The sequence below is a fragment of the Protopterus annectens genome, chromosome 7.part0 (assembly GCF_019279795.1).
Source record: "Protopterus annectens isolate FY-2018-M chromosome 7.part0, PAN1.0, whole genome shotgun sequence".
Taxonomy (NCBI): domain Eukaryota; kingdom Metazoa; phylum Chordata; order Ceratodontiformes; family Protopteridae; genus Protopterus; species Protopterus annectens.
The window spans coordinates 414,314,232-414,338,748 of NC_056739.1; the positions used below are offsets into that span (position 1 = coordinate 414,314,232).

The 24,517-nt window shown below is 40.0% G+C and overlaps 1 protein-coding gene across 2 annotated transcripts in view; it reads left to right on the top strand.

Annotated features, from left to right (window-relative positions):
* Positions 1-24,517, top strand: part of PLOD3 (procollagen-lysine,2-oxoglutarate 5-dioxygenase 3) — a gene marked incomplete at its 3' end in the record, with an annotated part of 993,531 nt that overhangs the window by 31,742 nt on the left and 937,272 nt on the right. For both annotated transcript variants that reach the window (XM_044076999.1, XM_044077000.1), the window contains 1 exon segment: positions 15,102-15,193. In XM_044076999.1, the coding sequence (XP_043932934.1) occupies positions 15,102-15,193 (92 nt within the window).

The window sequence follows — 24,517 nt, forward strand, 5'->3', positions numbered from 1 at the left end:
GCCTTTTACTTCTTGTACCGCCTTCTCCCCAGCAAACAAAGACAAGAAACAAAAAGAAAAACAAAAGGACAAGGAGAATGGCAAAGAGGAAGTGCAAGAGACAGAGAGAAAAAGAAGCTGAAAGACAAGGAAAAATTGGAGTTGGAATGCTCTAAGAGCATTGTCTGGATCCAGTTTGATTGCCAGAGTTGGAGCCTAAAGTTTCTTAGTTGTTGGAGTCAACAGTCCCTCAGATCTGTACGTCTACATCTCGGTTCCAGTTCTCCCTAGACCCAGTGAGACTAAGACAACATTCACCCATCCTCCAGGAGTTGATGTATTTCAGACCATCGTCTGTGGTTTCATCTGCTCTGTTATCAAGAAGCCTGACTGAGCAAGACATCGGTGGGATGATGAGGAAGTTCCTTAGAATGCAAATCCAGCTCGGGGTTCTCATGGTACCGTCTCCTGGGAACATGCAAAATTCTTGTGCCAACTTCCTTTCCTCTTCCTCCTCCATTCTCAATCCAGACTTCAGACTCTATTTGTTCCAGAGTGCGTGTGTCAGAGTTGGCTCTGAAAGCTTTGAACCCAGAAAAGACTTGCAGCAGGAGTTTTCAGACTTGGCCTCGGGGACAGATGAGTCTACCCCAAAGTTGTCAGAACTGTCCCTTCTCCTTGGTGCCTCAGCACTTGCTAGCTCAGAACTAAAGCTAGCTTTGGGGTTGAGACCCATCAGTTCTGAGGTTTCTCTTCTGACTGAGGATAGGAGGAGGTCTACAGAGTAGATGGCATCTTTGGCCTTTGATTCTTTTGAATGGGTGCTATCTATGCTGAGGGCTAAAGCACATCCATCCAGTTTGGTTCTGTGTGAACCCTGGTAGATTTTGGCTTCTACTTCCCATCTACCCATCAGCCAGGGGCCGTCAGCACCACAGGCTTCTCAGGCTACATGCTCCATTAGCTCATAGACTGATTTGGAAACCAGTTTATAAGAAACAGATATGCAAGTGGAAGTACATAGACTTAGACTAAGTCTCCTTTTAGATCTCCCACAAAGATGTCACGTTTGGTGAGATCCTTGAATTGATGAAACAGAAGGGGTGATGGTGCACAAATAACCCTTTACAAGATGAGTCTTTGTTCTTGGAAACCTTTGGTTCTGGCTCATCCTCCTCCTGGTGGTACCACCTGTTGATCCACTCAATCTTCTGCCTCTGTGGGCATGGAAAGACCCTTTCATGATGGAGCCCATTCCCAAAAAAGTAGGATTTTGGCAGCACCAAGAGAGAGAAAGCATTGCAGCAAAGGTCCACTGGTCAATGAGATGGTGGTAGCGGCAGCTGTAACAAAGGAACTGTCAGAGGAAGGTCCATTCCTCTAACAGGGAGTTTAAGGCTGTGGACTGTTTTGGGAAATGGTTGTATGTTTCAGTGACTTTCACACTTAAAGCACTGAATTATCTAACCCATGTCACAAGATTTGAGAGAGACTTGACCAAGCAGTTTTCCAAGTCCCTTTCGGGTAACCTGTTTGCAGATGGCCAGAAAACTGTGGATTCCCAGCTTTCTACACTTCAGTCTCCTTTCAACATACCAAAGAAATTGTCAGGCTCCAAATGAACAACTGGAAACATACTAGAAAAATGCAATTAATATTTGAAGTACAAAACTATATTTACTTGCATTTTTTAGTATGCACCCCAAAAAGACAAAAATGAATATAGTCAAAGGACAGTTGTCTAGAATAAGTAGGTTAACGAAAAAAAGAAGAAGATTTTGTGGAAGAAGCAAATTTGTTTTTGATAAAATAGTAAAAAGGGGGTACCCAGAAACAGAGGTGAATAAATTATTAGAAGAAGAAATTGAAGGAAGAACAAAAGGACCTATTTTAGATGAGAGATGTCCGTTTATATATGGAACATTTATGGCTATACAAAATAGTGTAGATGCTCAAGCTATAAAAAAGTAATAAATAGGAATTGGGGTATATTTAGAACTAATAGTGAATTGCTTCAGAAGCTAGGGGCCCAGCTAAAGTTCACACAAAAAAGAGCTAAAATTACAACAAATTATTTTCAAGGCAAATTGAATAAACCCAAAGACAAGAAACAAAAATGTGGAATGTATATGTATCTGAATTGCAATATGTGTAAATGTATTTACACGGACACTGATGAAGTAGAGATAGGAGGAAAAATAATTAAGATTTCAGGGTTATTCAGTTGTAAGTCTAAAAATATAGTGTACTTGAGTTTTTGTGTAGAATGTAAATCCGTTTGTGTGGGAAGAACTATTCATGAGTTACACAGAAGGATATATGAGCATAAGTATGCTGTTCAAACTGGGGATGAAAAGAATGCATGGAGCAAACCGTATAAGATGAGTAAATATAAGGTTGAGTTTAAATTTATAGTTTTGGAAGCACTTTCTAACAGTCTTAATATAGTAAATATTGAGGAAGAGCTAGGCTGGCTAGAATATTGTTGGCAAGTCAGGCTTATTGCCTGCTTTCCACCAGGTCTCAATAACAGAGAGGAATTTGTAATGTATTTAAAAAGGAAGATGCTTAAACACTAATTTATTGATACAAATGTTTCTGTATGAAAAGTGTATATGTTTTTATTAAAAAAAAAGTTTTTATAACAGTCATGTGACATTTTGGATCATGTGATTTTTTTAGTATGTAAAGTGTTGGGTGCGCCCAGAAATAATCAGTCTGAAGAAGTCTCAGAGGTAATAAAAGTAAGACAAAAGCGCTAACTGGAAATATCTGTTTGTTTGTGTACTGTTCTACAATAAATTTGCTGTTGTTCATCTGGAGCCTGACAGTTTCTTTTGAATTTTTGGCTTTTTGTTTGTGCTGCTATGGAAGTGACTTCCAACATAGCCATGCAACTGCTTTCTAATGCAGCTGATGGCATAGCTAGAGCAGCAGGCACAGGCATCACCATGTGTTGGCATGCTTAGATGTGTTTTGTGGAAAGCTTTAAGACTTCATCCGTGGCCCCTTTGACGACTCCACTTTATTTGGGCCAAAAGTAAAAGACCCTAACAGGAGTCAGCAAGATGGTAAGACTCTCTCTGTAGTGGGAATCCATTCAGAGAATCTGTTCTAGAAATCAGAGGGCTGGTAAGAAAATGTGGTTCTGAAAGTCACAGCGTTCTTATCAGAACAATCCTGGAGGTAGACCTTCTCATGGCAGAGGAGGAGGCAACTACAATGGACATCATCCTAGAGGAAGAGATTGACAGCATAGCAAAGGCTTTTGTGTTCCATTTACAGAGAAGTCCTTTCAGCACTATTGAAAGGTTGCCTGACAATGGCAGTGTCTTCTCATTGTTTTCTGATAGCAACTTCTACCGGGGACATACAACATACTAACAAATTGAGAATAACTATCTTAATGCCTCATGAATGGTCCCACAATCCAACAGTGACAACCATGATTTTCAGCACTGGAGTCATCCTTACTGAGATTTCTTTGCTTCCTACCTTAACAAATGCCACACTTTGCCCTAATATGTCTTTTTCCCCCCATTGCCATTAATGAGCATATTCATACAGAAAGCAAGAATGCGCAAGGCCAGAGTGACCCTCACTGCTGCCTTTTGGTCACGACAAACATGATTCCCCTTCCTGTGGTCTCTACTAGTGCATCCACCATAGATGTTGGAAATGTTGGATCATTATCCAATCCAATTATCACACCCATTCAGACTGCTTTCTCTGGACCAGAAATCCATGAAGGTAACCACTTGGTTCCTCCAGTTTTAATTGTAGCTAGAGATACCAAACTCCCAATTTTGGTTGTGCAGATCATGTCAGCTTTTCAAAAACAATCCACTGAGATAATCTACTATAGAAAATGGAAATGATTTTCCATGTGGGCTATATCAAAAGGTTTGGATCCCATCTCCGCTCCTATTACTTCTATTTTAAAATTCTTGTCTAATTTCACAGCAGCTGTAGCTATTCCACTATCAAAGTGCAAATGGCCTCTATCTCTAGTCTCCATATAGAGCAGAATGACAATTCTATAGCTTTCTTATGGGATTCTGAGATCTTTTTGAAGGGAACCTTTGTACTACGACCACCTATCAGAGATCCAGTACCCCTCTGGGATATTATTGTCATGCTACAGGCATTAACTCAACAACTGTTCGAGGCAGCAGCATCAGATGATTGGAAGTTTCTGTCTTGAAAAACAGTATTTTTCTGGTACCTATCACATCAGCCAGTCAGATTTTAGAGATTTAAGCACTTTCCTGCAATGTTTCCTATCCAGTATTTAATAAAGACAGAGTTTTCTCAAGAACTAGTGCATCCTTTCTTCCTAAGGTAGCATCCAAGACTAATCTAAATCAGTCTGTAAATCTTTCAGACCTTTTCCCAAAATTCTGAAACAAAGGTGAATATATTTTACACTTGTAGGACATTCATAGTCAGCTTGGGTTGTATCTTCATATTACCAAGCAGTTTAGAAAGTCTGGTTGTTTGTTGCCATCTCAGACTTAAATTGGGCAAAGCAGTTCCTAAGGTTACATATTCCAGATGGAAATCAGACTACATTTCCTTTGTCTACCATAAAAAGGGCTTGTCTCTACAATCTAAACCTAAGGCTTATTCCACAAGGGCAATGGCCACATCAACAGCTTTTTCTAGTAAACTACTTATTGATATTTGTGCTGCAGCAACTTGGTCAAGAGTTCACACTTTCGTATCTCACTACAAACTAAATGTACGGTCCAGGTCATGCTCTTCTTTTGCTCCCACCATTCTCAGAAATGTCCTTCCTTGATACCACCCAGGTATGGCAGCTTGGGAATTTGTCCCATGGTTGAATTGGATATGAAAGTTATGTACGTAACATAATGATAGAGCCATGTTTTCAGATTTGCTTCTGGTTTAACCTCTCCCCCTCTTATCCCATTCCAAATTCACACAAATGGGCTTCTCCTGTCGGGGTAGTTCTCTGGCATACCCTCTCTGTGAATAGTCCTACCTCTTTACCTGTATGCTAGGTGTAGTCTTGAATACAGTTGCTGTAAATTATTTTACTGGGGCATACTCAGTCTGAGGTACTAAGGCAGAGTGGAGGGGAATTATGGGTTTGGGAGTAGTCAGAACCCTGGAACAGAGAAGCTTCATAGTCTGTGTAGAGTTTGGTTCTGATCAGATATGACAACCCATGGTTGAACCAGATGAAAATCAGGCAACATGGATTGCCATGTGCCTTAAAACATGCCGCATGCACCTTACAATTTTTCATTTTTAAATTGCCTAAGACTGGAACTCTTGAACCTTCTGCATATACATGTAGCAATAGGTTGAATGTTTTGATGAAGAACCACTTGTAGTCATTGAAATGGTTAGTCTTACTGCTATTTTACTTATTTGCACTGTTAAATGGGTGCTATGATCAGAGGAATAACTGTTTAAATGTAAGGGGGGACCTCCCTGATCAATCCCAGGCTGTGATGATAAGTACTAATACTCCTCATGAGTTCACTTTCAAACCAGTACAAGTAAACATGAGGAGAGCCATCCTTGCCAACAGCAAGACTAATGCTGTTAGACATTAGACAGCTTGGCATCTGAAACTTTTCCTGGCTACTAGTCCTTCCCTTTTAGTCATAATGCTCTGCCAAACAGCTCCTTCACCAGATCCCTTTTGCTGGGCATTGAAGTAGTAGTACAACACAAATGGCCCCAGTGTACCTTCCAGAAATGTGCATATTTTATGTAAAATAACTTTAATGGCAGATTTTTTTTCTGCCTTGTTTTCAACTTTTTTGGGATACCAGTCAACTTTTAGGTCAGCATATTCATTTTTTTACCTTTTGCAGAATAAATATGAAAAGTTGATGGAGGCCTTTTTTAAAGGTTCAGCAAAAATGCATCTTGCTTCTTTCACTCTGTTAGAAGGATTGATAGTGGCACTTTGATGCAACTGTAGGTAGAAACAAACTTCCAGCTTTTCTTCACTAGCCTCCAGTCTGGCTCTGGTCCCAAGGAGGTGGTAGTCAAACCACCTAATACAAGTGTCACTGTCAACAGAATGTTGATGTTGGCTGTGGTCTTGATAGTGGGGCCACAGCCTTTTTGGTTTAGTTCTTCTATGTGCTAACTGTCTTGACATCAGTACTGTCAGTGTCTGAAAGTTCTTTAGCCATGACATTGGGGAACTGGGTTCATCAGGGTCAAGCTTGGTGCCAATGTTGTTGGCAGTAATGCCAGTCTTGGAGGTGCTGGCATTGTGGTCTTGTGGGTTGAGGCTCTTGATGTCAGTCCCAGACTTGGTGGGAATGTTGACCTTGTCATCAGGGAAAAACAATTAGGGATTAGCTTGACATTAACTCACTCGTGTTGGTGTCTGTCTTGAATTTCTTTGACTTTGGATGGCAGATGAAACCGGGTGGCGGTATCTTCATTGACTATGACCTCATTAGGAAACCCTTCTTGGCACTGATCTTCAGACATGTATGTTATCAGTCAGCAATCCACAGGACATAGGATCTGAAAACCTGTTGTAGGTCCATTGCCAGACATTTGGACTTCATGCATTCTCCTTTATCATTTTTGGGCCATCAGCAGTAAAGACTTGGAAAAAGCAAGCATGGAGGAGAAAGGAGTGGACTCTCCTCCAGAGTTCCCAGCCCTGGATGTTAAATGATATGAGGAAGCTGGAGACTCCCCACTGTACTAAAGATGATGATGCAGAAGGGAATATTGCCTGCCAACTCCACAACCTGTACAGAAAATATTGTGCAAAAAGGCTTTTAGCACCCCCAACTTTCTCCCTTTTTTCTTTTCTTTAAGTGTTTATGGTTTGTAGTACCATGACAAAAGTCAGGGTACTATTAGAGTTCATGAAATTAGAATTACTTCAATCATTGATGTTTGCCTAGGGTACGCATTAGCACCCATAGTGTATCCAGTGTTGCCTCCTTCTGTAGCTCGTGTGAAACTAAGTGCTTCCCTAAGCCTGTTCAAGCTCAATTTTGACCAGTGGTTTGGAAATGGCAAATTCACCCCTGACTTGTCACCTTATGCACAGGGGGAGTTTGTAGATGCCATAAGGCACAGGTATACACCAAAGCCATTCTCGCCCATGAACATTGATAAGTGGGAAAACAGGGGCATGAATGGCTAGGCCTAAAAAGGCTCTAGCCCCCCTAGCCTAGTAACCTCCTATAATAGTATATAGGGTTACCTGTATTGCTAGTATATTTGGGTACGGAGATTTCGTATTAATTAACCAATCTCTTCATTCCCTTCTTCCCCACTACATAACCTTGCTCAGACTCTGTATTTGTTTGCAATTATTTCAGCATGCCAGCAGTGATTTCCACTCTATATAATAATGCATGTAAATGTTTTTTTCAATTCTCTGTATATATGATGTCATTCATCTATTGCCTTTATACCCTCAAGCCAACTATGATATGCATTTGGTATATAATATATGTTTGTGTCTTTTGGCTTTTCCCGGTTAGAGGTCACCACAGCGGAACTCCGGTCCGCTAATGATTGGTAGTTGATTTTTACGTGCCGAGTTACCAGCTCTGACGCACAACCTTCACCGAAGGTATGCCCATTCACGCATGTCTCCACGCAGAAGACGCTCTAGCTGAGAATCGAACCGGACAGCGTCTTACTGTGAGGCGACAAAGCTAACGCAGCACCACCACCGTGGATCACTTGGTATATAATATATGTATGTATTGCATTTTGTAATTTTATTCTGTATGTAATGTCCTGTAACTGTTGTGTTTTCCCTGAGCTGAGAATGAAAGGCTCAGATGCGATTTAGTTAACACATGTAAAATAAAATAAAAATAAATCCTGCTGTTTCCAGGAGTTCTGTATACTTTCAACTACAGTTGTGAACTTTCCAGTTTTCTCTCCTTTTTTCTGATCAAAATTTTTAGTCTTTCTTTTGCTTTCTGGCACTTTCTGTTGCTACCTGTTTTTTTTTTGCACACTTCTGGTTTGATTTCCTTACCAGTTCCTTTCTGAAATTATTGTGCTAGCCTGAGCAAAGATGTCATCCTAGACTTAATTTCTTCATGATTTATATTTTTAGTATGTATAGGTCTTATGGTGACAACAAGTACCTATGCAGTTCCATAATGGCAGATGTATACATTTAGTCAGTTTTGAGGAGGCCCATACTTTCTACAGACTGAAGGATAAACATCTTGTCACAAACTGATCTATGCGCATCACTTGGTACTCATGGAGCTTTTTGTCTGGTTTTAATGAATAACCAATGAAACGCTTTTTTTGTCCAGTTAATCACAACAAAAACACAAGTCACAAAAGGAAATGCAAGCTGAGGTATAGCTTCTTAGGTGGTCCCTGCTGCAGACAGAATGATTCACTTGTAGTTAAAGTTGCATGGAACAGCCCTAATGTTTTGGCACCTGCCCGGAGGAGACAAGATTGTTTGGCCTTTCAAAGACTGCATCTGTTGAAGTGAGACTGCAAAGCTAGATTCCAGTGCTACTGTAGTTTCCCTAAAAAGTCTGAGACACTGCAGAGTCTTGCTATCCATCCATCAGATAGTGAGTCAAAGGACATGGACAAATTTGGGAAATGTGTTTGCACATTCTAGATTTTTTTCTTTGAAGCTGTAAACTCTTTCTCATATTTTAGGGTTCCAGAGAGAGAGGTAAATGAAGTCAGTCGGTCACTGGAAGAGTTCATGATGGATGGCTTAAAGTTAAATTGTAGTGACAGATGGTGATTGTTTTTTCTGTTGATAGACTCAATAGCCTCACCATCATATAATTAACTGATGCTGTGGCTAGGCAGCATGTATGGGCATCATTGATGGCTGTGAAGCCTTGCTGCACCTGGGTCATTTTACAAAGAACAGCAAAGTGAGTTTTGCCATTGGTCCATGCAATAAGAACAATCATTAGGCCAGAGCCAGGAACAAAAATAGAGGTGAGACAGCAGTGTATTCCAGAGACCATGTTGATGTCTGAGTGTGGTGGAAGTTAGGGGATCGTCTGTCCTTCCTTTTCTTATAAGGACGACTATCACATAAGTTAGATGCTCAAAATTTTTAACTGTATTCAGTCAAAATTTAAATCTTCTAGAAATGTGTACATGATATTGTGTATTACAATTTCTGTATTTATGCCTTTATGGGCCAGGGTTGTGGGTGAGAAGTATCTTTGGACTTGCTCGCTTACCTGGTCAATGTTAAATAAAGTGGATCAAGGCAGTAATAAGCAGAGGCTATATGATTCCCATCCACACCCCCCTCCCTTGCCACATATTCCACTTCATCAGAATAGTGCCAAAAGTGGACAGATGTTAAATTTCAAAACTCTAAAAGGTACCACCAGACCAGGAAGGAGTAGATTATTATTTAAAGTCCATTTTAGTTCCTAAAAAGTAAAGGCTGTCAGCCCCATGTTAGACCTGAGCAGCCTAAATCAGATTATCGCAGCAGAAATCTTTGAGGTGTTCACAGTACAGTCTGTCATTTTCTGTTTATCAGAAGGAAACTGGATGTTATCTTTGGACAACCAGTATGCCTATGTATACACAAAAAGACTGCAAAAATGTCCAAGTGTTTGCACTTCCAGGTAGGAGACTGCCACTAACAATTCTGTTTTTTTCCTCTCTGCTTATTGGTCAAAATTCCTTTGGTGGAAGCCCTAGAGATGACTAAGGAAGGACCTTCTTACAGGTTTATAGTGGTGGTAAGTATCCAAAACTTTCATTTCCTTTGACTTGATCTTGCAGTGACTGTTGGCTGTAGTACTTTGAAAGTTCTGATCAGCTCAAAGGCAACCTAGCACATTCATCTAAGTGCCGGTACTTTTTCAAAAGTATGACTGTGGATAAACAGAATGGGCTTCCAGGTCAATTAAACATTACTTTGCATTGATTTAAAACATGTTAGATGACCACGTGGATTTAAATAGGTATATGATGTGCCATAAAAAGTGGCTCATGAGTGTATTTCACTGTCTAATCAGTAGATTAGTGCATGTGCATGTGTGTTTTGGTCTGTTTATCAAAAACGCCATTCAAAGCTGGAGTATCTTTCACTCTTCGAGCGTAATATTGTGACACAGATTGTAACATGTCTGATAAATGCTACTTTATGCGTCTACTTTTTTCCTGCTACTGGTAATAATCATATACTGTTTCCATTATTTGTACAATGTTTCCCAGATGGCAATGTTTGTATTTGTGTCTTCCCATGGACAAGTACTACACTGAGTTTAGCTGTATCCTTATTCCTTTTTTCTCTTCTTTTTTTTTCCTTTTTTCTTTTCTAGTTTGCAAACGTAATCACTTACTGCCTATGTCATTGAGCTGTCAAATGTTTTTTTAAACTGGATTATAACCTGTGCTCATTTGTTTAATGTTCATACTTTGCCTGTATTTTTTGGGACTTTTATAATTGCATAGCCAGTGCCTAAAAAACAGGCAAATGGTATTGTGTGCAAGTTACTTAGTTAATCAAAAACTAAAAACTTCAGGCTTACTTAGTGCAGACCAACAAGGCATGCATATGCAACAAATTTAGCCAGACAGTAATGACAAGAAAAGATGGATTGACATTGGCTGTAGGTGACTTCGTATAAAGAGGGTTTTAAAACATTTAGGTCTGATACTTTTCGAATATCAAGTGTTCTGTTTGAGTGGATGTAAGAAGTCTGACAGTAAAAGAGCCGTATGTGTTCTAAATAAACAAAAACAGTATTACCCTGAAATTTTCAGTATGGTAGATCACAAAGAGATTGGTATCACAAGCTGTAATATCTGGTCTATATCACGTTATGTCACAGCGAAAAAATTGAATGTCATATGGTCGGCACCATATGTTCGAATTTTTTGATGTCCGAGCGTGTCAGTGGGGATCACTATTACAGCGTAAAATGGGAAGATTTCCCTTTTGTGCACTGTAGTGTGATCTCGGAGTTTGTATATTTAAGTATCAGGGGTGCAGGGGGGCTTGCCCTCCTGCTTAAGACATTCGGGAGTAAATTTTTGTGTTTTTTTTTTTTTTATTACGTTTTAGAACATTTACGAGTCCAATCATGTGATGATGACCATATGATATTTGAACTTGTAAATGTTCGATAACGTAATATAAACGCGTAATATCGTAACTAATGCCATTACAGATTATAAACTGTTTTGACAAGAAAGGTATTAAAGTTACCTCTGCAACATTTTACCATTACTAAAGTTTAAGGTTCTAATTTGCAAATTGCTAGCAACCTGAACAGTTTGATTAAAAGACACGTTAAAAAGTAGAAACCAACACTTAGCTTTAAAAGAAGTTACTGTGAGTCACAATGCATTTCTTTTACAAAATGCACTTATCACATTTAAGAAATAAGTGGCTCAGTGGATATTGTTGCTTCACAGCAAGAGGTTTCCTGTTTCAATATTTGGCTGAGGTGCCTTCTTTGTTGAGAATGAATGTCCTCCCTGTGTTCACATGGAGTTCTTCTGGGTGCTCAATTTTCCTCCCACATTCCAAAGACATGCAATAGGTAGATTGGACACTCCAGATTTACCATAAGTGAGTGTGTGGTATGAAAGAACAGGTGTGGCAGGGTTGGCTGTAGATGATTGTCACTGTTGAACTGACATACCAAGTCTGTGTGCAAAAATGGGGAAAAAGGGGTTGTGGATGGATGGATCTTCTGTTCAAAGTTAACTAAAACACTAAAGATTTTTTTGGAAGCATGCTGTCAACCACCTGTGAGCTTGCTCATTCTAAAGAAGAGAATTAATTATTCTTTGTAGTTTACTAAGATGATGTCGACCTTTAAGCTATGATGAAAGGAGCTGAGATGTTGGAGTTTTACTGAAATATGGTTCAGTCGCCAGGTGCCATGTAGTGCTGTTGTGGGCTACTGTAGGTATCAGAATAACATGAAAGACAGATCAGGAAATGATGTAGCAGTCTGTGTGTCACATTACTTACACTTTGTTCTTGATAACAGCAGCATATCAACAGAAGTGATAGCTATAACCATTGTTGGATGTGGAGTAAAAGTTACTATTGCACAGTTCTATAGGAGTACATCATTTCGTAAAAATGCATCCATAACTTTTGTGATTGAGTTTACTAAAATTATAACCCATGTATAGCAGATGAGAGCCTAAATACACCTGGTATGTGTTGACATAAGTATGTACAGCAAAGAGCAGGCAAGACAACCACAATATCATCATCATAAACAAGTTGGGATTCAACCATCATGCTAATTTTCCAGCAAGATGAGGGAACGGCTTGGATGTTGTACTTTGCAGATAAAAATACTGGATACAAGTACCATTCCCCTCTTGTCTGGTTACTGTAACCACATAGGAGTACCTTTGTAAATTAAACTAGGGAACATTTAAAAAACTGCAATAAAACACTTAGTAAGAAAACTTTTATGCTGCAAATTATGCATCAGTAAGGCAAGAATTTTATTCCTGGGACTAGAAATCTGAATTAGTTAACTAAGGGCCTAATGACTGCCAGAATAATTTTGTAACAACATGGAAGCTGTAATTTACAAATTTAGACTATATGAAACATCTTGGTGCCAACCAACCAAATATATGTACTCTTCTTCGGGGAAGAGAAAGCTACTGCATTTGTCAAGAAAGAAAAGGACACTGTTGGGCTTTAAAAAAGCAAATGACTACAATGCCCAAGTTACAGGGAAAGTTTTCAAAAAACAGGCAGAAAAGGAGAAAGACTAGATGGAAATATAAATTAAACCTGGCAACATTAATTGCAGATAAAAAAATAATTTTATAATCACCTAAGGGGCTATGGTTGTGATGGCAAGATCGCTCTTAACCAAGGAAACAGGCTGCTAGCAGATTAACGTTAAGTTGCAAGTATACTCGCCAGCATTTTTCTATATTAATGTACTTTTTGACATGTACCTTGGATATTCACTGCCGTTATTGTATCAAATTGTCTCGTATTCCAAAGGAATTGGTGGCAGACTGTTAATTAGCGTTAACAGTAACTCAAGCTGCAGGGCCTGATAATCTCAGTGGGTATTTCCAGAATCAAACTAAGGACTGTATTACTTTTGGTTAACATTTATATTCAGCCTGACTTTGGACCATGGATATATTCCTCCTGTTTGGAAATATGCCATCATTATTCCAGTACATAAGAGAGAGGACACACAGTCCAGGTAATTACAGACCTTCTAGCCTGATGTGTATTTATGGTCAGTGTTTTGAAAGGTACTAAGGAGCATCTTATTAAACAGATTCCTAATAAAATACCTCTCATCAGCATGGATTTATACAAAGAAATTCATACATAAATAATCTGATAAATTTCTGTGCAAATACTGTTGAAGCGTTGGACAAATTCTTAGATCTAGCTAAGGCCACTGATTTTGTTCCATATACCATTAATAAATCTGCAGTACAAGAATGGAATATTAACCCACATATCATACAATAGATTGCAGAGTGACTGCCTATTAGAAATCCCTGTGCCAAGCAAATAAATGGGTGTTGCATATAAATTTAAATTATTTGAAGTCACAAGAGGTGACCACTCAGGGGTGAACTCTGCGTCGTTCCTGTTTAATATTTTCTTATTAGCCATGCCTAACAAAAATACTGTCTAGATCTCAAAGTTTATAGATGATGCCAAAACAGCTGGTATAGTAACAGCTAAGGATCAAACAAACCATTAACATATTTAGATCAGTCGTATACTTGAACTTCTAGGGTCTTACAACTGTAATAAATGAAAAGTTATGTGCCTTGGACAATGCAACAATATGTACACCTGTGCCTTAAATGATAAAATCATATTGAACCGTACATTGTTTAAATTTCTTGGGGTTATGGTCAGTGACAAGCTAGATTCATCTATTCATGCTAACACTGTGCTTAGGAAATGGTACTGCATTATTAAATCTATTCTCGGAGCAATCACCTGCAGTTGAAGATGTTCTTTTGCCATTATCAGACCAGTGTTAAGAGTATAGGTTGTCTTTTATGCCAATAAAAACATTATAAAGTGAGGTAAAGAAGATTGAGGAAATTCTAATGTTTTGTACTAAACAAATCTTAAGCAATCCAGAAATGAAACTAGGTTGAAAATTTAAAAATTCATTTGATTCTGTTGGTTATGGCTAGGAGACTTGATTTGGCTTACAAATGTTTTCTTACAGGCAGTCACGGGCAAAAGCCTCACTGCATACAGTCAGCCATACAAAGCTTTTTGCTCTGAGAATTTTGACTGACTTCTGGGGGTGACTGATCGAGCATGAAGACGGTGAGGTATTATTGTTCATACTAGTTACAAAACTGCACTTTATATAAATATGTGTGGATTCCAGTAGGTTATAGGTAATACTAAAAGCAATTACTTGATTTTAAGTATCTCTTGGGTTAATCGGGTAGCATTTTCATATTTCCATTGTACTTCGGTTGTTTTAATTTTGTTGCCTGAATAACAACTACTGAATGTATGCTCAACCTTTTTGCAGTATACAAAGGGAAGGTTTTGGAATCGTACTCAGATCTGCAGCATAAAGCTGTTGGGCATCTTGTTACCACAGCAACCCATCTGTCCTGCCAGTCATTATTTCTGTGCTCTGCGTTCACAGAGCAGTTGGGTGTTTAACCTTTTTAATGACTTATTAGTGTGTCATAGTATTGCTCCGTAGCACCTCATAACTGATAATTTGTAAAAAGTCATGTTACTCATGAGTGCTACTAAGTTCAGGATTCCTGTGGTTGTGTTTGATAGGGAAATACATCCGAATAATTTTCTGCAGTGTGTAGAGATATGCTATTAAACGGATTTACTTCCCATTAACACTGAACAGAAGGCAATGCATCCTATGTAGGACTGTTCCAGTATTATTTTAAGAAATGTGAAAAATCTTGTTAGGACAGTGTTAGGGTAGTGTCCTATCTTAAGCTTTTCTGTTTGAACAGTTTAGCAGAAGCAGTAAGATCATTTAAAGTTTTGCAAACTAGTTGAATAGCCTATGCATCCAGTTACATTTTACTGTACATTGCATACATTTTCCAGAGCTGTTACGCTTGTTTGTTCCTTTGTCATTTTCATAATTCCTGCATTTTCTTTTTTATTACAGATAATTTGTTGGTCATAACAGTAGCAACTCGAGAGACAGAAGGCTTTCAGCGCTTTCTACAGTCTGCAAAGCACTTCAACTATACAGTAAAGGTACATTGCATCTTGTTTACTCCTCCTGATAAGTAATAATGTCATTCATTCATTTATTTTCCATTTCCTTTTGCTGCAGTGCCTTCAGCCTGTATCTGTACTTATATCTGTCCAGATAATTTCAATAGTGAGAACTTCCACACAGGTACCTTAGTGAAAGGATACAAGACAAAGCCCTGCCATTATACTCTGTATTCTACAGACTGCTAGGAGGTGACCTGTGTCTGTTACACAAAGCATCCTCCAACCCAATACTGATGGATTTGCTGCACATCAGCAAGTAAAATGGTGTTAGAAATAGTCGGTCTAGGGATCTAACCCTCTTCTGCAACATCAATATTTTGGTTTGGAGGGACAGATGTAACTCACAGGGGACAATGCTGCTGTGGAACAGACTCCCCATCCACATAAAACGAAGCTCACCACTGTCCATATTCAAGATTAACTTGGATTTATGGATGGGTAGTAGGAAGTTTACCCCAGGATTGCCCTTGTACTCCTAATGGACAGAGGCAGCTCATAAATGCTTATCTCACACGTGGGTCCCCCCTCAAATTATCTATGGTATGGTCCTAGTTATTCACCCAATTATTGACCATGGGATGGGTAAATCCAGCCTAACACCAAATGGGATAGGTTAATTAAAGTACCAAAAGGGAGATAGGAAAGGTTTAAATGGCTAAAAGGCAGCTAGCCTTATACTTACTTATGAACCTATAAGCCATCAAGCACTCCCCTGATCAGGCTCAGAATGTTTGCTTGCCAAATACCGTATGGAGGTGAGAGCTGCCCAAGAATAGCAGTCTTAGACAAAGCCATGAGAGATGCTTGTGCCCAAAACCACATACTGGAAGCTGAGAACACATGTCGTGATCCTAATCCCACCCCTGGTTGTGACATTAACACCTACATCACGACAGGGATAGGCTACGCCATTCAGTCCTACACATGAGCACTCCTTTACATACAGTGGCCAGGGCTGCCATCACTGGCTTGGTTGGCCCCAGCCCACATCCTGCATGCACTGGCTTACTTCAAAGGGGAAGCCTTACCTCAGAGCATCAGCAAGCCAGGCAGGCAGGAAGCATGCCTTCCCACCCCTGGGATGAGCACTCCCATCCTCTATGCAGGCTTTTACAAGCACCTGAGCCCACTACATGAAGTCAAGTCACCTGGGATGTAGTCAGGTCTTTACCTTTGTTCACTGCAGTGACGTTATTGAATAGTAAGGTTTTTTTTTTTTTTAATCTCTGCATATTTCATTAATCATTTGCTTTTCTTAAGTGTACAAGACTTGTGAGTCTCTTGGTGATTTTTTCAGGGATGATCTGAGGTAGTAAAAAGTGATTGTAGAGTTTGGACAAAGGGTCTGGATGCACAGAGTTTTGAGTAACATATGAAGAAGTTGGTTGAGGAGAATTGGAACAGTTGTTGTCTAATAAGAACATCTTTATGGGTGGAGACATTTGCTGCAGAACACATACACCAATTACAAGGTTGCAGAACAATAAAGAAAGGGAAACAGTTAAGGTTTGAAAGTGGCTTTCAATGAAACCTCCCTGTTGCTGCTGTCAGCCAGCAAAACAGTCAAGCTATCTTCATGTTCCCTGTGAAGTGATAGGTATCCCACCACTCATTTCAGTGTGAGAGCTTGTAAGTGATTCTCATCAGTGCTAGCTACATTTGGCTTTTAACTGGTCAACTGTCTCAGTGCACATCTACTTCAGGGTGTATCATGGTCTTATGGGCAGCTTTGCCTCAGGATTACATGTCAAGCAGTTCCTTAAGGGTGTTTTTTTTTAATCTTGATCTACTTTTGAAGGGTCCTAGTGTCCTTTGGAACTTGAGAAATTCTTGACTGATGGGTGTCTCTTTTCTGTTTTTGAATCAGGTGGTTCATTGGATATGTAGTCAAGTGATAGAAGATGGTTCTTTGGGTGCCCATTTTTACTGCCCTTAGAATCTCGGAAATTTTTTTTTTTTTTTTAAGACAAAACCTACTTAATTGTTTACAGGCATCAGGTAACCCATAAGACTGACCCTCATTTCCTTTTATCATAGGCATATGAATAAATAATGATTTAATCCCAAAAATAGAATTATGGGAAGGTGACATCTTGTTAACTTTGACTAATTGCAGTTCTTCTCTTATTGTAGTATTCCAAGCAATAGAAATATTTCAGAAGAAATCGGAACTCAGTATTAATACGAATGAGACTAAAATACTACATGTTAATTATAACATTAATAAGATAGATAAAATACATAAATACGTTGTGAATGATGGTAAAATCACTTACTGAGGGATAATCTTGTCCATAAAACAAGCTCTTAATAAATGGAATCATTTTTTTCACTATGGAAGAGAGACTTTTGTTTAATTAAAGTGATCACTCTTCCTAAAATTCTGTATATAATACAATCGTTATCCCTCCCTCCCTCTCCCCAAAAAATAAAATATAATAATTCTTTGTTTCTGAGGTTTTTATGATTTCCTAATAAGCCTAGATTGGCTTTAAACCATCATGTTAGAGATTGGACATCAGGTGGTATTGGTCTTCCAGATTTAGAATTATATTCCTTATCCTGATTGTTAAGACAATAATTCCTTAATCCCAAATGGAAAGATATTCTGGGAGGTATCTGGTGTAAGTCCAGTAATTCAACAAAATCATATCATACGAAAATAGCTACTAATCAGTTTCATTGGTTAGTAAAAGACTGTTTTATAGAAAACAAAAAATATATTAATATGATAATAATCTCCTTTAAAAAATATCATTTTCAGGAACCATGAATATAAAACATGGATTTTTTTGTATTTCTAATTGCCTGCACTCAAGATAGCGTTAATACATTTAATGTATTACCCTGTTATACTGGTATCAATTACAAGATAATGAGAAGATACAAAATGTTGACCATATCATTAATAAGTTTGAGTTAAGCAAAGACATGGTTAGAAATTCAAAACTGTAGACAATTGGTTGAACATAAGATTAATCTAAAGCAACCAGTAGTTAGAAATTCTTTCCCTACATTCATTGATTTACTCATTATTCTAATGCACCAGAATATAATTGGAAAGGGCTTCTATTTAAAATATATAAGGTACTTAAGAAATCAATAGTATGTCACAGAGAAAGCTATTTGGATTATTTTAGACTTGTTAATAATAACTTCCCAAGTGAAGATGATAAAAAAAAAATACTAATACTCCAATCTTCAAAACAAAGTATTTCATCACCAAGGTGGAGGATATTCTCTTGGAAGTTCTTACATAGAACCTTTATCACACCACATAAAGTTGAATTGATGTATAATAAAGACACAGGATGCTGGAGATATAAACTAAATGTTAAAGCTGTTTGACAGCATATATTTTATGACTGTATAAAGCTTAAAACATATTGGGATAATATGAATTTTTCTTACAGTCTGTTTTTAATGATACATTTATGCCGACCAGTTTTATTTACTATACCTATTCCCACTTGTGTCACGAAAATAAAATACCCTCTTTTATGGAGTATACATTAGCAAGAAACGTCATTACCAAGAATTGGAAGAATCAGACGACTCCTACTATGAAGGAATTTGTACTTTTGGCAACTGAAATTTGTCATCTTGAAGTGATCAAGACAGGAACATGTAGGCTCACCTCTTCATATAATATGTGGCTGAAATTCAAAGAACTGCTGGATAAACAGACTTTAGTAATTAACTAACAACTGCTCTTATCACATTTCCTTTTCTCTTTAAAAAGCTATGATGTTATGTTGTCCTGTCTCACCTTCATTCATGCTAGTTTGGTTCGGAGCCAAACCTCGGCTCTGACTCGGCCGCATACCAAAGCTCGAGAGCTTCAACTGACTTGAAGCTACAACCTATCCATGGTGCTTAGCGGCTGTTCCCCAGATCTTGTTTGCCGCTTGAAGTATCAGGATTGTCTTCGCTGGCTCAGGCTAATAATTTCTTTTATTATATACCTATTACTATATTTTCTCTCAAAATCTTCATATTAGACTCTTTTATACCTTCCCAATCCAACAAGAGTGCTTGTGTGTTTTGTTATTCCTTGGGTGTGTCTTGGGTTGTTCTTCTTGGCCCCTTGTTTTTTCTTATTCCCCTTAAAGAATCCATTTAAATTAGAGGATTCTTTCTGTTTAGCCCTAAGGAGTCACCATTTAAGTTAGAGGCATCTCCTCGGGTTGGAGGAGACTGTCGTTTAACTTAGAGACTTCTCCTCCTCCCATCCCTTTCCTTAGTCGGCTCCAATGTCTGAGCCATCAGCCAGTCAAAAAGATACAGTAACTTCAGATCCGAAGGTTTTCGGTTCTGACAGATATGGCCCTCCCTCGGTTCTGTTTGCGTCTTCCGAACCATTGTGGAGCTGAAAAAGGAGTCGGTCACAGTCATTGGAGCAAATACACTCAGTGCTGCAATCCCCTCTATTACACTCAGTAGCAGGTAGTCACAGGTCATCGACCCATTCCTCTCTGTCCTCCAAGTTATTGGATGATGACGTGGAGTGGGTGGTGAAGAGGTTACTGCGGACGTGGGCCCTAGCAGAAATTCTTTTGAGCCCAGCCCATTGGATCGTGGAGCCGACCACTGTACCTCAAATGCCATCTATTCCTCCTCCGACTCTATCAATTTTGGAGCCAGAGTGTCAGGAATTCGTCGTGTTGGAACTGGCGGAGCCAGTAATCATGCACAATATCTCGGCTCCAACGTCTACTCCGATCTCATCGATGCTATCTTCCATCGAGTGATCTGGGAACGACACTCCCTGGTCGGCTCCCGGGGGGGGGGGTCGAATTGGACCCTTGTTGAAACTAACTCTCCCTCTCAGTGCTTCGGCGCAGGTGAGTTTAGCTCTCACATCAGTCTCGGAGCCACCCTCCTCAGCACCTTGGAGATCTCCCGGTCCTTCGGGACTGGAGTCTCTTTCAGCCCAGGACCGTGGTGCCTTCGATGTGATGCAGAGTATGCTCTCCACTGTGTCTGCTCCACCATTGGCTCCAGCCACTCTTCCCCCTAAAGGGCCGGCATCTTCTACTTCATCATCCCTCCATCAGCCCCAGAGTAGAGAGTCAGTGCCGCGGAAACCCCAGTGGGTGGAACCTCCTCTTCTGACACCTCCCTGGGAACATCACCCCGAGGAAGTCCCATGAAAGAAACAGTGTAAGAGGAAGCACATGGACTCTCCTGAGTCTGTCACCTCTGATACTGACTTAGAGGATTCTGAAACGTCCCCACGGTCGCCCTCTGGAGGATGTCTCTTTTTCAGACATCCTTGAGATCCTTAAACAGAGGGGCAGCTGGAAATCACTCTCCCCTTCTGAGGATGAGTCGGTATATCTGGAGGCATTTGGCTCTCTCCCCTCAACCTCCTAGGTGTCTCTGCCCTTCGACCTGCTCCTGGTTGTTGTGAGTTGGAAGGTGTGGGACTCTGCTGAGTCAGTGGACTCCGTTCTGAGGAGACCAAATAAATTCATTATGGCCCCAGAGGATAGACAATATTTAACAAAGGGTGTTCCAGTAGATATGATAGTGGTGGCAGCAGCCACAAAGAAGGAGTTAGCCAAAACTTCTGCATCTATCCATCCGCAGAATAAGGAGTCTCCTATGATAGACAGATATGGGAAGCGTATGTTCTCCTCAGTGGCCTTTACCTTACGGTCGCTGAATTACTTATCACATTTTACCTGACTCCAGAGGGATCTCCTGAAAGAGCTGGGAGATATCCTACAAGGTGCTACAGCCCAGAGTTTATTGGATAAGATCAATTCCCAGCTTGCAACCTTAACTTCTATCACAAACTCCTCCATGCTCCTCATTTCCTATGCAGCTGATGGAGTGAGCAGGGCAGCAGGCACAGGAATAGCTCTTAGGAGACATTCCTGGATGCGCCTTTGCGAGTTTGCTGAACCCTTTAGATCTTCCTTTATTGACGCCCCATTTGATGGCTCATCCTTGTTCGGGTCGAAAGTAAAAGAGACTCTCACCAGGAGCCAGCAAGATGGCAAGACTCTATCTGCCGTTGCCAGATGCTCGTAGTGATTCTTCCTCCAGGGGCAGAGGGGGGAATAACAATGGAAGACGCCATCACGCGGCAGGGGGGGGTCCACAGAACCAAGGCAATAGAGATACATTGTCCGGTCAGCCCTTCCAGTGCTCCTGAAAGGAGGCCCGACTGTCCGCCTCTGGAGGCAGTCAGGGGAAGAATATCTCTGAACCCAGAAGGCTGGCTGAAATTGACTCAAGACAAATGGGTACAGTCCATTATATCCAGGGGATACAACATTCCTTTCCACTGCCCACCTTGTCCGTCAAAGTCCATCCCAGACATTCCACCCAGTCAAAGGGATCAAGCAACCTTAGAAATTCAAAGGTTGCTAGAAAAAAGAGTCATCCAAGAAGTCCCTGCAGACCAGACCAGATCCGGAATTTACTAAAGGTTCTTTTTAGTTCCAAAAAAGACAGGGAACTGGTGGCCAATATTGGATCTCAGCAGACTAAACAAGTCGGTAAGGAAGGCAAAGTTCAGGGTGGTAACACTGCAGTCTATACTCCCTTTTCTGGGACAAGACAATTGGATGTGCTCTTTAGATCTTCAGGACGCGTACTATTGCATAAAGATGGACAGGCGCTCCTGAAGATTTCTAGTCTTCCAGTTGGGAGCCAGTTATTACCAGTTCAGAGCTCAGTCCTTTGGTCTCACTACAGCCCCTGGAGTGTTTACCAAATGCATAGCAGTAGTCACGGCTCATCTGAGATGTCAAGGATTCCAGTTGTTTCCATATTTAGACGAGTGGCTCCTGACTGCCACCACCAAGCAATTACTAATCAGAGCCAGGGACTTTACCATCCATCTCCGCTCAGATTTAGGCATTACTATAAATACAGAAAATTCTGCCTTGTTGCCATCACAGCGTATTACCTTTATAGGTGCAGATTTCAACACAAACGATATGGTAGCAAAATTGCCTTGAGAGAATACAAATGCTACGCAGTCAGGTATCTGTTCTAATCAAAAAGAAAAAGGTGCAAGCAATATTCGTCCTCAAGGTCCTAGGGTCAGTGGCAGCAGTGATAACACTAGTCCCACTGGCACAACTACACATGCGGATATTACAGTGGCTACTCTTTGCTCAGTGGTCCATACAGGAGTTACCCATGTCTCACATGATTCTCATTACAGATGCCTGCAAGAGAGACCTACTTTGGTGACTCCAGCCCACTTGGGTAACAATGGGCAGACCGTTCATACTTCCCCAACCTGTCGCTACAGTAACCACGGACATGTCCCAGATAGGGTGGGGAGGCATTATCTGGGATAGACTGTCCAAAGAGTTTGGAAAGATCACGAGTACCATTAGCATATCAGTGTCCTAGAGGTGAGAGTGGTGCTTCTGGCGTTGCAAGCATTTCAGTACTCTCTTCCCATGTGGACCGTTGCAGTTCAGACAGACAATATGTCAGTGGTATGGTACATCAACAAACAGGAGGGGAACCTGATCCTATCCCCAATGTCGAGGCTCAGAGAATTTGGCAATGGGCAATTTCTTCTCAGCGCTTTCTGACAGCAACGCACATCCTGGGGAAATCCAACGTAGTAGCAGACAGGCTAAGCAAAGCAATTCTTATGACTCATGAGTGGTCCCTAGGTTAGGAAGTTGCGAATCAAAATTTTCGCAAATGGAGCCAGCCTTGCTGCAACCTTTTTGCCACTCCATTCAATGCCAAATGCAGCAACTACTTTGCCTTCATTTCCCCTCCGAGAGCGGTGGTGGCCACTATTCTAGTACAGTTAGCCGCTAAATCAAATTATCATTTGGGAGACCTTGGAGCCAATGTAATGTCTCATAGATTATGCAAAGCTTTCCTCAGGGGTGCCTTTCTGTTAAGACCACCCTTAAGAGATCCTTCTCCCCCATGGGATCTAAATTTAGTATTATGTCTAATCCTTCCTCCCTTCGTACCAGCATCCTCTCATGCACTAAAATTCTTATCTTGGAAAACAGTCTTTCTAACAGCAATTACTTCAGCTAGGAGAGAGTCAGAATTGCAGGCTTTGTCTATCCATCCTCCATATTTAATTTTCCACAAGGATAGAGTTTCCCTCAGAATAAATCCTTCCTTCTTACTAAAAGTTTGTTCTGAAGCAAATTTAAACCAATTTATAGAATTGCCTGTGTCTTTTCCTAACTATGGCAACAAGGCAGAATATAAGCTTCACCAGTTGTAAGTAATTATATGTTATTTGAATGTCAAACTAATTTGTATAGATAATTGTTAAAAATGTATTTGTAAAGTTGCTTGTGTTAGAAATGTATCAACAGTGGGTCCTACTGGACAGAAAGAAGTGTACATGTATGTCAGACTGTATTGATGTAACTGAGGAAATGTATATATTATAGCAGAGGATACTGGAAGGGAATAGATTAAGCTCTGCCCAGCTAACCTTAAGAATAATAGCCTGAATTAATAGTCAGAAATTAAATGACTTGGTTTAGGCCATGAATATTTTATCTCACAGGTCTGAATGCAGCCAGAGGCACAATGTCTGTGAAAAGCCTTTCTGCAAGAAGGGTGGAAGTGCTGGAAGTGTTTTATAGCTTTCAGATTCTGTATTAAGTCGTAGCTAAGTTTATTTACTGTATTGTGACACATCTGTGCCAAATCCTGGCTCAGTGAGGGGGTACTATAGGAACCACAGATTCAGGTGACCAGCCTGCACTGAAATTGTACTAGTGGGAGATGTGATAGATGCACTTTGGTATTTGACCTGACAAGAGGCACTCATCTAACTTCGTCTTGCCTTGTTTTAGTAAGTAACTAGGGAACAGTAATTCTTTAGTCAGTTAGAAAATATAGTAAGATTAGATAAATATTTTTTTTTTCTGTCCGAGTCCTTCCATGTGTGTTTTTTATATTTCCTGTGAACTGAAACTCTGGTGTGGATTGTAAATAGATATTCAGTATTTTCATATTTGTTATGAAATATATCTATACCTTTTGTTGTGGCTGGTCCTTTAGAAAATATTTAACTTTTGTGAGCACTTGCATTTATTTAGCAGCACTGTGGCTCCACATTCCTGAAAATCTTGCTGCTTGGTTACCACTACCATTTGTCAAACTGTTAATTTTACTAAGAGTAATTGGGTACCCTGGTACGAGTCTTAAGAGTAGCTGGCTTTGGTTGTTCTGGAGGCAGTGTATCTACCTTATAGTCTAGGTGGAGGTGACAAAGCAGGTAAGCTGTGCCAGCCCTTCTCAGGTGTGTGTGTGTGAAAATCAAATCTCAAAGAGTGTGTG